The following is a 12205-nucleotide window of genomic DNA, read 5'->3' as shown; positions in this document are numbered from 1 at the left end:
CTCGCCCATCTTCCACTCTGCTCTTCTCATGCATTGTGGATGGTTCTTTTGCCTTGCCATTGCCCTTATAACTAGGGAGCAATTTTAAACCCTGTAGCCTGTCATATTTTTTCCAGAATCATAGAATGTCCCGGGTTGGAAGGGACCTGCAAGGATCACTGAATCCAACTCCTGCCCCTACACAGGACAACCCCAAATTCACACTGTATCTCCTGAGAGTGTTGTCCAAGTGGTTTTTGGAACATTGCCAGGCTTGGTGCCATGACTGCCTCCCTGGGGAGCCTGTTCCAGGGCTCCACCACCCTCTGGGGGAAGAACCTTTTCCTGATACCCAACCTAACCCTCCCCTGGCACATCCTCCTGCCATTCCCTCAGCTCCTGTCATCGGTGAGGAAGCTGCAGACTGCGATGAGGTCTGCCCTCAGCCGCCTCCTCTCCAGGCTGAACAAACCAAGTCAGTTTAGCTGTTTCTCATACAGCTTTCCCTCTAAACCCTTCACTAACTTCGTGGCCTTTTTCCTTCCTTTCAGGGGGAAAAACCCCGCCCTTTCAGCTTCGGTCATTTTTCCACGCAAGTGTTTCATGCCCGGAGGCGCCCCCCGCGGGGAGGTGACAGCCCCACAGGAGCACTGGGGGCTGCTGGCGACACCCGGGCGCCATTCCCTTCCTTCCCCTGCCCCTCCGTGCTCCCGATCACTGCTGGCGGGCGGGGGCCGCAGCGCTACCGGGCGCCCTTGGGGATCACATTCCTCAGCCGCGCCTCCGGCCGCGCAGCGGGGAACCGGGCAGCCGCCCTCGCCCCCAGGGCGCCACGCCTGCGGCGCCCCCCGGCCGCTCCCGGACAGACGGAGCCCGGCGGGCTCAGGGACGCCGCATTCCACGGCCCTCGCACCCACCCGGCGGCGGGGCCCGCGGGCGGGGAGCTCTGCGGGGGGAACTACAGCTCCCAGCACGCTCCCGGGGCCGCCAGGGGCGGTGCTCGCTGCCGGGGCCCTTCCTTTTCTCTCCCGGCAGCTGCCGCCCGCGCTTCCGCTGCTTGCCGGAAGGCCGGGGTGAGCGGCGGGCTGACCGGGGGGAAAGCGGCAGGTAACGGCTGGGACCGGTGCGGGATGCGGGGCTGGGCCGGGGCCTTCTCTGCGGGGAGGCTGGGGCGGCGCAGGACGCGGTCCCCCTCAGCCCTTCTGGCGGCTCGGCTCCTGCCGCCCCCCTGGCGTCCTGTCGGGAGCGGCCCCGCCGGGGGTGGGCGGCGGCCGAGGGCCGTTGGGGTCGTGCGGATCCTGGTGCTCTGGGCCAGTGGCCGTGCCCGCAGCGCGTCGCTCAGCGTGGACCGAGTCGCTTCCTTCCTGCTTTGGTCTGGTCTCTGGTGTGCTGGCTTTAACGCTCTCTGGTGTGTCAGAGCTCTCGGGTTTTTTGTGTGTGTGGTTCCCCCCCCCCCCCCCCCCCCACCGTTTTTTTTTCCCCAGCTAGAGAATATCTTTCAGGTGGGCTGAAAGTTATAGTTGCCTGACTAACATCTGTGGTGAGGCCAATGGGTAGAACTTGTGTGGGGTAGTGGCAGCCTGTTATGTGTTATTGTTTTAGAATCGACATGAGTGAGGTGTATTTTTTCTTTCATGTACTTGAAAGCTAAATTACCAAACTACTGGAAATACATTTTTATCTAGCTCTCCGAATGGCTTCTTTTGGGTGGAAGAAAAAGATTGGTGAGAAAGTTTCAAAAGCAACTTCTCAGCAGTTTGAAGCAGAAGCTGCGGATGACAAGGATCTGGCTAATGATGATGATGCTAACTGGGTGCATGCAACTAAGAGAAGAAAGGAAATTCTGTTAGAAGACTGTGTAAAGAAAAGCAAGGAGCTGAAGGATGAAGGTGCAAATTTGGCTGAAAATAGGAGGTACTGATTGTTAATCTTACTCTTTTTCATTGACTGAATAAGTGCTAAGTGACATTTTAATCCCCTCTCTAAAGATGAAGTAAGTTGCTGGCAGCTGCATTCACATTTCTCATATTTGAAAAAATGATCCTTTCTTTCATTCTGCCTTTCCTCGCTGGTACAAAGTAAGTTTGACTGTGTTGGCAGATGTGAAATCAAGTCTGTATTCAGTCTCGTTTTTGTGTGTTCACAAAACAAAAAAATGGTGGGAGGAAGATGAGAAACTGATTGGATCTGAAAGTTGAAAGGGTAAACAAGATACAATAGGATAAGTCACACTGTAAGTAATGCTTGTAAATGTGTATTTTCTCTTACTAAGATCAAGCTTATTTACATGGTGCTGTGCCTAGGCAAATACTGCAAAGCAGCTAAGGCACTATTAATCTGTCTAATGGTTTTGGAAAGTCAGGTTTAGGTAGCTGGCTCTGAACATCTTCTGATAGCAGTATGGAGCCTTGAGACTTCAGCAGTTTTGCAAGGATATTGCAAAAGAGGGTTAGGAAAGGGAAAGAGGGACTATCAGTTATGTATTAACTACATAATTTGGCTGGATATTCTCTGGAGGGGGAAAAACAGTTCCAAAAATAGTCACCTTAAAATCTTCAGACTGGACGCCTAAATCTGTATCCTGACTTTACTTGTATGAGCATCTCCACTTTATTCATTGTCCCAGATCTGAGTTAACATTATTTTCCTGGTAGAAACAATTCCATAATAAGTCAGTAGGCGCTCCTGGTCTGTTCAACTTTTTGTCTTAAGAAATTTAGTCCTAAAAGAGGGTTCCAAGGGCAATATGGATGAGGGAACAACTTAAAAGTTTAAAGTGGGGACATTTATGTATAATGATAAACACGCTGTTTGTGAAGTCTGCTCTGGTTGAAAAAACAATAATTAAATAAAAAACGTATTTGAGAAAAGGCTTATTTCCAAATATTTAAATACAGTTTCCTCTTTTTACTGTTCACTTGAATGGTGACACTGTTCAGGGGGCAGTGACTCATTTCTGTACATCTTTTTGTGTTCTAGAGTTCCATAATTCCTGAAAAAAATTTTGAAGCCTTTTAAAGTTGACTTTCAATTTAAACCAAATTAAGCTAGAATGGTTATAAGCATGCTGCTGTTGTGTTAATCAATACCTTTAATGCAGTAGCTGCATAAGTCAGTTACATTAATATTAATAGCTGAAAACACAGAATCCACAAATTAAGAGCCTATTAAACTCTTTGTTTTTAACGCTGGAAATAAATCATACAGTGTTCTACAGAAAGGTAGGCCTATTCTGTCCTTTCATGATATAGAGATTGTGTTTTTAAGCTTGAGAAGACAAGTATTTCTAAATGTTTTAATTCTCCAGCTCGTAGTCACTAATATTTACTGTACTTTCATATATTGATTTTTATTTCTGTCTTCTGTTCTACCTTTGCTGTCCTTTTATTTCACTTTGGACATGTAAATCTTCGTGGATTTTGGTGTTCATTTTTAATTATTTGGTTTTGTGTATTATGTAAAGTGCAATATATCTCTTGAATGGCAGAGGATAAACTGTTGCACATGTGGTTAGGGCAGGGAGATACAGACTAATGCATGTTTGAGCAGCAGGTAATTTTCAGTGCTTTTCATATCTTAAATTGGTCTTAGAGATTAAGTTTTCCTTTGTCAGTTAGAAAACAATACAAAAGTTTAACCCATCTATAAGTAGCAACATAAGGTTTTTTTTGTGAATTTACTGAGAACTATATCCATTAAGAAGTGCTATAAGAACTACTGAGAAACACTGAATGGTTTATAACAGGTATGAGAGACAATTAACAAGAAATTAAAATGCTGTTTTTGGGAGGCTTATCACAGTCTTTTGTGTAACACATCTGAAGTTTAACAGAAGTTCTAACTTGAAATTGTGGTTTCCATCAATAAGTCTAGCACACCCTGTACAGTTTGGGCAATTACGGTGGTGTGGTGCTGTGAGGGCACTTAACTTCCAGGCAGATCTTTCTCTTAAAAAAAAAGATTTACATAGATTAGAGGCTAAACTTGCAGTGGGAGGTGTTTATTACTTAAACAGGTGGAATAATTGACATACCATTATAGGGAACTTGAGGAAGCAGGCTGAAAGGACTGTTTATTCTGTCTGGTGGAAACTGGTTGCTGTAATCGTGTTTCAGACTTACATGGTGTATTTCTTGAATATACCTTTGTAAACATGAACAGACTCATGTAAACAGTTAAGTACTTGATGTTGCTTTTTTCCTGAAATATCGAAGCATAAAAATAGTTAAAGACAGATTTGGGTTGTATTGTGTAACATTTAGGTAAAAGGATGGCATCTCTTCGACTGAAGAAATTCATAAGAAGACTGAGCAATAGAGGGTAAGTAAGGTGGTATCTTAGATGGTGTTACTTGTGGAGTGGAGAGAAAAAGGGATCCTAAAAAAAACCAAACTTGCGAAGAAGCAAGGGGCTAAATCACAGAATCACAGAATGGCAGGGGTTGGAAGGAACCTCTGGAGATAATCTCATCCAACCCCCCTGCTTGAGCAGGCACACCCAGAGCAGGGGGCACAGGAACACGTCCAGGCGGGTTTTGAATGTCTCCAGGGAAGGGACTCCACAGCCTCCCTGGGCAGCCTGTGCCACTGCTCTGGCACCCTCACAGGAAAGGAGTTTTTGCTCATATTGTGGTGGAGCTTCCTGTGTTCCATCTTGTGCCCATTGCCCCTGGTCCTGTCATTGAGCACCAATGAAAAGGGTCTGGCCCCCTTGTCCTGACACCCACCCTTTAGATATTTATAGGTGTTGATGAAATCCCCCATCAGTCTTCTCCAGGCTGAACAAAGCCAAGTCTCTCAGCCTTTCCTCATAAGGGAGATGCTCCACTCCCCTGATCATCTTGGCAGCTCTCCGCTGGACTTGCTCGAGCAGTTCCACATCCTTCTTAAACTGGGGGGCCCAAAACTGGACACAGTACACACCAAATGGGTCTCACTAGGGCAGAGTAGAGGGGGAGGATAACCTCTCTCAATCTGCTGGCCACGCTCCTTTTAATGCAGCCCAGGATACTGTTGGCCTTCTAGGCCACAAGGGCACAGAGCTGGCTTTATGGTCAATCTGCTGCCCACCAGCACTCCCAGGTCATTCTCAACAGAGCCGCTTTCCAGTAGTTCAGCCCCCAGCCTGCACCAGTGCATGGGGTTGTTCCTCCCCAGGTGCAGGACCTTGCACTTGCTCTTGTTGAATTTCAAGATGTTCCCCTCGGCCCAGCTCTCCAGCCTGTCCAGGTCTCGCTGGATGGCAGCACAGCCTGCTGGTGTATCAGCCGCCCCTCCCAGCTTGGTATCATCAGCGAACTTGCTGAGGTTACACTCTGTCCGTTCATCCAGGTCATTGATGTATATGTTGAACAGGACTGGACCCAGCACAGAGCCCTGAGGAACACCACTAGTAACGGGCCTCGAACCAGACTCTGCCCTGTTGATCACGACCCTCTGAGCTCTGTTATTGAGCCAGTTCTCAATCCACCTCACTGTCTTCTCATCTAACCCAGACTTCCTAAGCTTACCTACGAGGATGCTGTGGGAGATGGTGTCAAAAGCCTTGCTGAAGTGGAGGTAAACAACATCCCCTGCCCTCCTTCTGTCGACCCAGCCAGTCACACCATCACAGAAGGCTGTCAGGTTGGTCAGGCATGACCTCCCCTTGGTGAATCCATGTTGACTATTTCTGATAACCCTCTTGTCCTCTACATGCCTGGAGATGACCTCCAGAATGAACTGTTCCATCACCTTTCCGGGGATGGAGGTGAGGCTGACTGGCCTATAGTTTCCCAGGTCCTCCTTCTCACCCTTTTTGAAGACTGGAGTGACATTTTCTTTCTTCCTGTCCTCGGGCACCTCTCCTGTCCTCCATGACCTTTCAAAGATGATGGAGAGTGGCTTAGCAACAGCTTCCACCAGCTCCCTCAGCTTTTGTGGGTGCATCTCATCAGGGTCCATGGATTTGTGAGGATCCAGCTTGCCTAGGTGATCTCTGACCCAATCCTCCTTAACCAAGGGGAAGTCCTCCTTTGTCCAGATTTTTTCTCTCTTCTCTGGGGCCTGGGATGCCTGAGGGCCAGCCTTAGCAGTGAAGACTGAAGCAAAGAAGGCATTCGGTAACTCTGCCTTCTCTGCATCCTGTGTCAGCAGGGCACCCACCTCGTTCAGCAGCGGGCCCACATTTTCTCCAGTCTTTCTTTTCCTACTGATGTATTAGAAGACACCCTTCTTGTTATCCTTTCCCAGATTTAGTTCCAAGTGAGCCTTGGCCTTCCTTGTTGCATCTCTGCATACTCTGACAACGTTCCTGTATTTCTCCCAAGTGGTCAGTCCCTTTTCCACATACTGTAAAACCACTTTCTTCCCTTTGTGTTTCTGTAGAAGCTCTTTGGTCATCCATGCAGATGTCCTGGCTCCTGTGCTTGACTTCTTCCTCACAGGAATGCACTGATCTTGAGCTTGGAGGAAGTGGTCCCTGAATACTGTCCAGCTCTCTTGGACCCACCTGCCTTCCAGAGCCCTAGCCCATGGGATTCCTCCAAGCAGGTTTTGGAGGAAAGAAAGAATTTAAAATATATAAAGGAAATAAAGGAAAGAATCAAATGTAGTTAAGTTCAACTTCTCCTCTTATTGAAGAGAAACTCCAAGGTAACGTGCATGGCAATAGTAATATGATAAAAGATGAATTTTATAAGCAGAACTGCTGTTATTTAGGTAGAATACTGTTTACTACTTTCATGACTGGTGTCATGTTTTAACCCCAGCCAGCAGGTAAGCACTGCACAGCCACTCACTCCCCCTACCCCAGGGGGATGGGGGAGAGAAGTAGAAGATCAAAAGGAAGAAAACTCATGTGTTGAGATAAAAGCATGATGATGATGATGTAATGAAAAGGAAAACAATGAGACAAAGAAGCACAAACCAGGAAAAAACAAAGTGATGCCATTGCTCACCACCTGCTAACTGACATCCTGCAGTCCCTGAGCACGATCGCTCCTTCTCCCTGGCCAATTCTCCACAGTTTATATCCTGAGCATGGCACCATGGTATGGAATATCCCTTTGGCCAGTTTGGATCAGCTGTTCTGGCTGTGTCCCCTGCCCTCCCAGCTTCTTGTGCACCTGGCAGAATGTGTGTGTATAATATATGTGCATATATATATATGTATATCTGTGTGCATGTGTACACACAGACAGATATCCTTCCCTTAGTCCATGGACTCTAAAATGTCAGTTGAGTTCACTTAGTCTGTGCCTTTGGGCTCTGTCATAACAGTCCTTTAGGGCAGGAGAGGTGGTGTGTGGTTTTGGATTGTTGTGAGCTGAAGTCAGTCCTTGTTCTATCACTACTGCACTTTGCTTGGTTTAATAAAAGTTAATTTTTTGATTCTTAGTCTGGTAGATTCCTACTGTGATACCATTGATATGGCATATAACAACCACAGAAGTGATGACATACAATATTATATAGCAATTAACATCATATCACCCAAAATCAAATGACCTTGAGGTATACACATTGCACTTCTCCATCCTCCTGTATCACCCACCAAGTGCACCCAGGCCCTCGACCAAAAGCAGTCTCATGAATGGGTTTGCCTTTGCCCAGGGCAGGAATAACCCAGACTTTTTCCCAGCATATTTTTTATGTGCATTATAGGGACTTCATCCCCTTCCACGGTACGTAAGAACTCTGGTTGGGCAGGGCCAGCCAGCTTGATGGACAGATCCCCTAGTGTTGGCTAACAAGGTGGCTTTTGCTAAATGTGTATCCCAGTGTTTAAATGTCCCACCCCCCATTGCTCTCAGTGTAGTCTTTAACAGTCCAATGTGTTGTTTGATTTTCCTGGAGTCTGGTGCATGACGGGATGTGATACACCCACGCAATGCCATGCTCTCTGGCCCAGGTGTCTATGAGGCTGTTTCAGAAGTGAGTCCCATTGCCTGACTCAGTTCTCTCTGGGGTGCTGTGTCACCATAAGACTTGTTTTTCCAGGCTCAGGATGGTGTTCTGGGCGGTGGCGTGGGGCACAGGATATGTTTCCAGCCATCCGGTGGTTGCTTCCACCATTGTGAGAACATGGTGCTTGCCTTGGCGGGTTTGTGGGAGTGTGATATAATCAATCTGCCAGGCCTCCCCATAATTGTATTTCAGCCATCACCCTCCATACCACAGAGGCTTTACCTGCTTCGCTTCTTGATTGCAGCGCATGTTTCACATTCACAGGTAACCTGTGCAATAGTGTCCATGGTCAAGTCCACCCCTTGATCACGAGCCCACCTGTATGTTGCATCTCTCCTTGATGGCCTGAGGTGTCATGGGCCCACTGAGCTTGAAATAGTTCACTCTTATGTTGCCAGTCTAGATCCACCTCAGCCACTTCAATCCTGGCAGCCTGATCCACCTGCTGGTTGTTTTGATGTTCTTCAGTGGCCGGACTCTTGGGGATGTTAGCATCCACATGACTCACCTTTACAACCAGGTTCTCTGCCCGGGCAGCAATATCTTGCCACAATGCGGCAGCCCAGATGGGTTTGCCTCTGTGCTGCCAGTTGCTCTGCTTCCACTGCTGCAGCCAGCCCCACAGGGCATTTGCCACCACCCAGGAGTCCGTATAGAGATAGAGCACTGGCCACTTTTCCCATTCAGCAATGTCTAAGGCCAGCTGGATGGCCTTTACCTCTGCAAACTGGCTTGATTCACCACCTCCTTCAGCGGTTTCTGTGACTTGCTGTATAGGATTCCATAGAGCAGCCTTCCATCTCCGGTGCTTTCCCACAAGGCAACAGGACCCATCAGTGAGCAGGGCATATTGCTTCTCATTTTTTGTTATAGTTTGTTATACAGTGGGGCCTCTTCAGCATGTGTCACCTCCTCCTCCTCTGGTGATATTCCAAAATCTTTGCCTGCTGGCCAGTCCATGGTCACTTCCAAGATTCCTGGGTGACTGGGGTTTCCTCCTTGAGTCCACTGGGTGATCAGTGCAACCCGTTTACTCCATGTAGCATCAGTTGCATGGTATGTGGAGGGGACCTTTTTTATGAACATCCAGCCCAGCACCAGCAGTCGGGGTTCCAGGAGGAACACCACTTCTGAAGCAGCTCGAACCCTTTCATATGCTGCCAATATCTCTTTTACAGGTGGCGTACAGCAGGCCTCAGATCCTCTGTATCCCTGACTCCAAAACCCTTGGGGCTGACCTCAGGTCCCCCTGGTGCTTTCTGCCAGAGGCTCCAGGTACGACCATTCTCCCTGGCTGTGGTGTAGAGCACATTTCTTATACCTCATCCTGCCTGGACTGGCCCGAAGGCTACTGCATGAACTCTCTTCTGTTTAATTTGTTCAAAGGCTTGTCGTTGCTAAGGGTGCCATTTGAAATCATTCTTGTTCTGGGCACTTACCATCGGACTGTCATTTGGAATATGCATTCTCCAAAAACCCACAACACCTAAGAAAGCTTGTGGTGGACACATGGCTGTTATTTTGTTGATCACATCCATTGGGATCTGACAACATCCATCTTGCCATTTTATTCCTAGGAACTGGATCACCTGTGCAGGTCCCTTCACCTTATTTTGTTTTATGGCAAAACTGGCCTTCAGAAGTATTTGGATTATTTTCTTCCCTTTCTCAAAAACCTTTTCTGCTGTGTTGCCCCACAATGATGTCATCGATGTATTGAAGGTGTTCTGGAGCTTCTCCCTGTTCCAGTGCACTCTGAATCAGTCCATGACAAGCGTCAGGGCTGTGTTTCCACCCCTGGGACAGTTGATTCCAGGTGTACTGGACGCCCCTCCAAGTGAAAGCAAACTGGCCTGCACTCTGCTGCCAGAGGGATTGAGAAGAATGCATTAGCGATATCAGTTGTGGCATACCACTTGGCTGCCTTTGACTCCAGTTCATATTGAAATTGTAGCATGTCTGGCACAGCAGCACTCAACGGTGGAGTGACTTCGTTCAAGCCACGATAGTCTACTGTTAGCCTCCACCCTCCGTTAGATTTCCACACTGGCCATATGGGACTGTGAGAAGGTGAGCGAGCCTTGCTGATCACTCCTTGGCTCTCCAGTCAATGGATCAGCTCATGAATGGGAATCAGGGAGTTTCGGCTGATGTGATATTGCTGCCGGTGCACTGTTGCAGTAGCAGTTGGCCCTCATTTTCTTTGACCCTCAGCAGCCACACAACAGAGGGGTCCTGCAAGAGACCGGACATGGTAGACAGCTGTTTAATTTCCTCCGTCTCCAAGGCAGCTACACCAAAAGCCCACTTGTACCCTTTTGGGTCCTTGAAATACCCTCTCCTGAGGTAGTCTGTGCCAAGGATGCACGGAGCCTCTGGGCCAGTGACATAGGGCTGCTTTTCCACTCCTTCCCGGTTAGGCTCACTTTGGCCTCCAATACAGCTAGCTGCTGGAATCCCTGTCACTCCAGCAATACAGATGGATTCTGCCCCTATATAGTTTGATGGCATTAGGGTGCACTGTGCACTCGTGTCCACTAGAGCCTTATCCTCCTTGTGGGTCGGACATGCCAGGCCATTGGATCCACACAGTCAAGTAAACCTGGTTATCCCTTTCCTCCACCTAGCTGGAGGCAGGGCCCCTCTAGTCCTGATAGTAGTATTTGTTACTCGTAAATGCAAACGAAAAGTCTCTTTATTAAGCTCAGAAATAAATTCAGCGCTTTTACTCCTCTGTCTGGGGACCTGCTCACTGGAAACAGGAGCAGCAATTTTTTCCTCAGTGATTGTTTTTGCTTTCAACTCATGTACATGTGGCTTTAGGGTCGAGGTAGGTTTGCCATCCCACCTCATCATGTCCTGTCTGTGGTCATGCAGGTAAAACCACAGGGTGCCCCGTGGTATGTATCCGCTATATCCTCTCTCTCGAGCAAAGGGATGCTTACTTCTAATGCCTGAGATACTGGTCCATACAGGTGGGGAGCAGGACATATCTTCTTTGAGTTGCTGAACCTTCTGTGACAGTTTCTCCGCAACTGAGATGAGGATGAAGAGATAGTTGCTTTGTAACCTGGAGTCTGTTAGCCACATCTCCTACTGTTGGCACCTTTTCATCTTTCCAGGCTAGCACTGCCAACGAGTTTACATGTGATGGTGGTGCGCTCCGTACAAACTTCTGCCACATGGGTTGTGTGCACTGGGCTTCATCTGGATCTTTGGAGCCACAATCACTGCCCCCTGGCCAACTTTCCCAGTTAATATACTGAGCATGACGTCATATGGTACGGAATACCCCCTTGGCCAGTTTGGATCAGCTGTCCTGGCTGTGCCCCCTCCCCTCCTGGCTTCTTGTGCACCCGCCAGAGCATGGGAAGCTGGAAAGTCCTGAGTAGTGTAGGCACTACTTAGCAACAACCAAAACATCAGTGTGATATCAACATTATTCTCATACTGAATCTAAAACAGCACTGTACTAGCTCCTAGAAAGAAAATTAATACTATCTCAGCCGAAACCAGGACACTTGGTTATTCCATTATCTTATTTTTCTGCTAAGGGTCATGGTGATGGTGTTGGTGTTATACCCCCACTATGGTTTTATTAGTGTCCCTGTATGCAGTGAGTCTGCTTCTGTGGATGAGTGAGATCTGATTGACTTGTGCTTGTAAAGCAAGTCTCAGTGCTTCTTGAGGGGAAGGATTAATTAACTTCTTGGGGATCAGAATTTGTGAAGTCTGTGTTTGTTGCCTGTTGGCAAACTCAGGAGTGGCATGGTTGAATTGTTTTGGAGGTGGCAGTCCTCTATAGGTTTTCAGCTTTTGTAGAAGCTGCTTGAGGATTGCTTGTACCTGTTATAATGTGTGTGCATGACCCTCTTAAGCTGAGACTGAGACACAAACAGAAGAAAAACGGTGCTGAAGAGAACAGTTTCTGATCCATATTTTTGTCTTTTTGTGGGATGGGAAGAAAGATGGGGAGATTACTAGAAACAGGCATTGACCTGGGTTGATTATCCCAGTGGGTCCATTGTTGTGGAAGACATGTTTTAGGAAATTCTGACCTACAAATTTGATCAACAGGCAGTGTTGAAGATGACTTGTGAATGAGTGATCCTGCTCTCAGAACGGAAGGAAAAGATCTAGTTGAAGATGTCCCTGCTCACTGCAGGGGGGTTGGACTAGATGACCTCTAAAAGTCCCTTCCAGCCTAAACCATTCTATGATTCTATATGTGGAAGAAGTGTCACATTTGTGTGCTCTTCTGTTGTGTGGGAAGGAGCAAT

General features: G+C 47.7%; 1 protein-coding gene across 1 annotated transcript in view; it reads left to right on the top strand.

Moving 5' to 3' along the window:
* Positions 1-607: 607 nt before the first annotated feature.
* TTC33 (tetratricopeptide repeat domain 33) overlaps positions 608-12205 on the top strand; it is a 54639-nt gene continuing 43041 nt past the window's right edge. Inside the window, exons 1-2 of the mRNA XM_064438014.1 lie at positions 608-1086; positions 1665-1893. Coding sequence (XP_064294084.1) covers positions 1673-1893 — 221 coding nt within the window. The 5' untranslated portion in view covers positions 608-1086; positions 1665-1672. The remainder of the gene's footprint in view (positions 1087-1664; positions 1894-12205) is intronic.

Source organism: Phalacrocorax carbo, chromosome Z (assembly GCF_963921805.1).
Source record: "Phalacrocorax carbo chromosome Z, bPhaCar2.1, whole genome shotgun sequence".
Classification (NCBI taxonomy): Eukaryota; Metazoa; Chordata; class Aves; order Suliformes; family Phalacrocoracidae; genus Phalacrocorax; species Phalacrocorax carbo.
This window is presented reverse-complemented; position numbering and strand designations above follow the sequence as displayed.